At 48.5% G+C, this 1,046-nt stretch overlaps 1 protein-coding gene across 1 annotated transcript; it reads right to left on the bottom strand.

Annotated features, from left to right (window-relative positions):
* Nucleotides 1-620: 620 nt before the first annotated feature.
* Nucleotides 621-977, bottom strand: Tco025E_08985 (putative RNA-binding protein; the record flags this gene model as incomplete). The annotated part of the gene is made up of 1 exon (XM_029375816.1): nt 621-977. One exon carries the CDS (start codon nt 975-977, stop codon nt 621-623), a length of 357 nt encoding a protein of 118 aa, XP_029224058.1.
* Between the last annotated feature and the right edge of the window lie 69 nt (nt 978-1,046).

The raw sequence follows: 1,046 nt of genomic DNA, 5'->3' as shown, positions 1-1,046 counted from the left end.
CAAAAAACAAAATCTTCAAATCAAAAAAAAAGTCCACAATTTTTAGTCTCTTTTTAGAAGCCCCATTTCATAGAAAAAAGGAGATAAAATCTAGGCGCGGACGACTCCGAATTTGTTATATCCACGCAACAGATTTCAAATGGGCGTGCCCATGAACAAAAAACACAGAACACTCTTATCTCGAACGATTTATAATATTTTTTTCCCCTGTTTTTTACCTGTCCGTTTGCGTTTGCACGCGCGTCGGCGTGACTCATATGGGGGCTGATACCAACGCCCGCATGCTGTGAGAAAAGCCACAGCTCCTGTGGAAAAAGGAGGAAAACCGTAAAAGCAACGGAGGACAAGAACCCAAGACAAAAGTAATAGGGGGAAAAAGAAACACCCAAAAAAAAGTGAGAAAAAGTAGTCAAGAAAATAACAGGGTGCCTACAAGCGGTTCGTGGCAAAAAAACTCCAAACTCACCATCGTCTCCGAAGAGCATCGTCAAAAATAACATTAGTGGCAGCAGTCCCCTTGCTGCTGCCTAAAGGGCCGCTGGGGGATTTAGTTCAGGGACACAAGGTGACCCCAACACGTGCAGCCCGATTATAACGTGACGACACCGATCCAACACACGTCAAAAACCAGGGTGCCAGTAATTGGGAGGGTTAACCACAACGGACCAAGGATAATGATGAGCCGGAAGCACAAGCCCCTCTTCGCGACGGCGACGGCGCTCTTGTTTGGCTTCATCGTTCTCAGCATATTTGACCATCACTGGGGGACCAGTAAAGTGTTCCGAACTACCATGCAGCCTCAGGAGGGCGTTCTTGGAACACTCTAGGCAGTCGTACTCGGCGTATACAACCCACACAGGATTGCCGTAGTGGTCCTCACGCATCGCACAGTAAGTGAGGGTGCCGAACGCCGACAAAAAACTCCTCCACCTGCGCCCGTGGGACGGTGATGGGAATGTTGCGAATGTACAGAGCATTAGATGGAGAGACGGCAGCTTTCCCGCTGTGCTGTGAGGGGTAAATCACCAAGTTGAAGTTGTGACGGC

The sequence above is a fragment of the Trypanosoma conorhini genome (assembly GCF_003719485.1).
Source record: "Trypanosoma conorhini strain 025E chromosome Unknown Tco_14.4_contig_00938, whole genome shotgun sequence".
In the NCBI taxonomy this organism is placed as follows: Eukaryota; Euglenozoa; class Kinetoplastea; order Trypanosomatida; family Trypanosomatidae; genus Trypanosoma; species Trypanosoma conorhini.
Note: the sequence above shows the minus strand (reverse complement) of the source record. Positions and strands in the feature narration are given on the sequence as shown.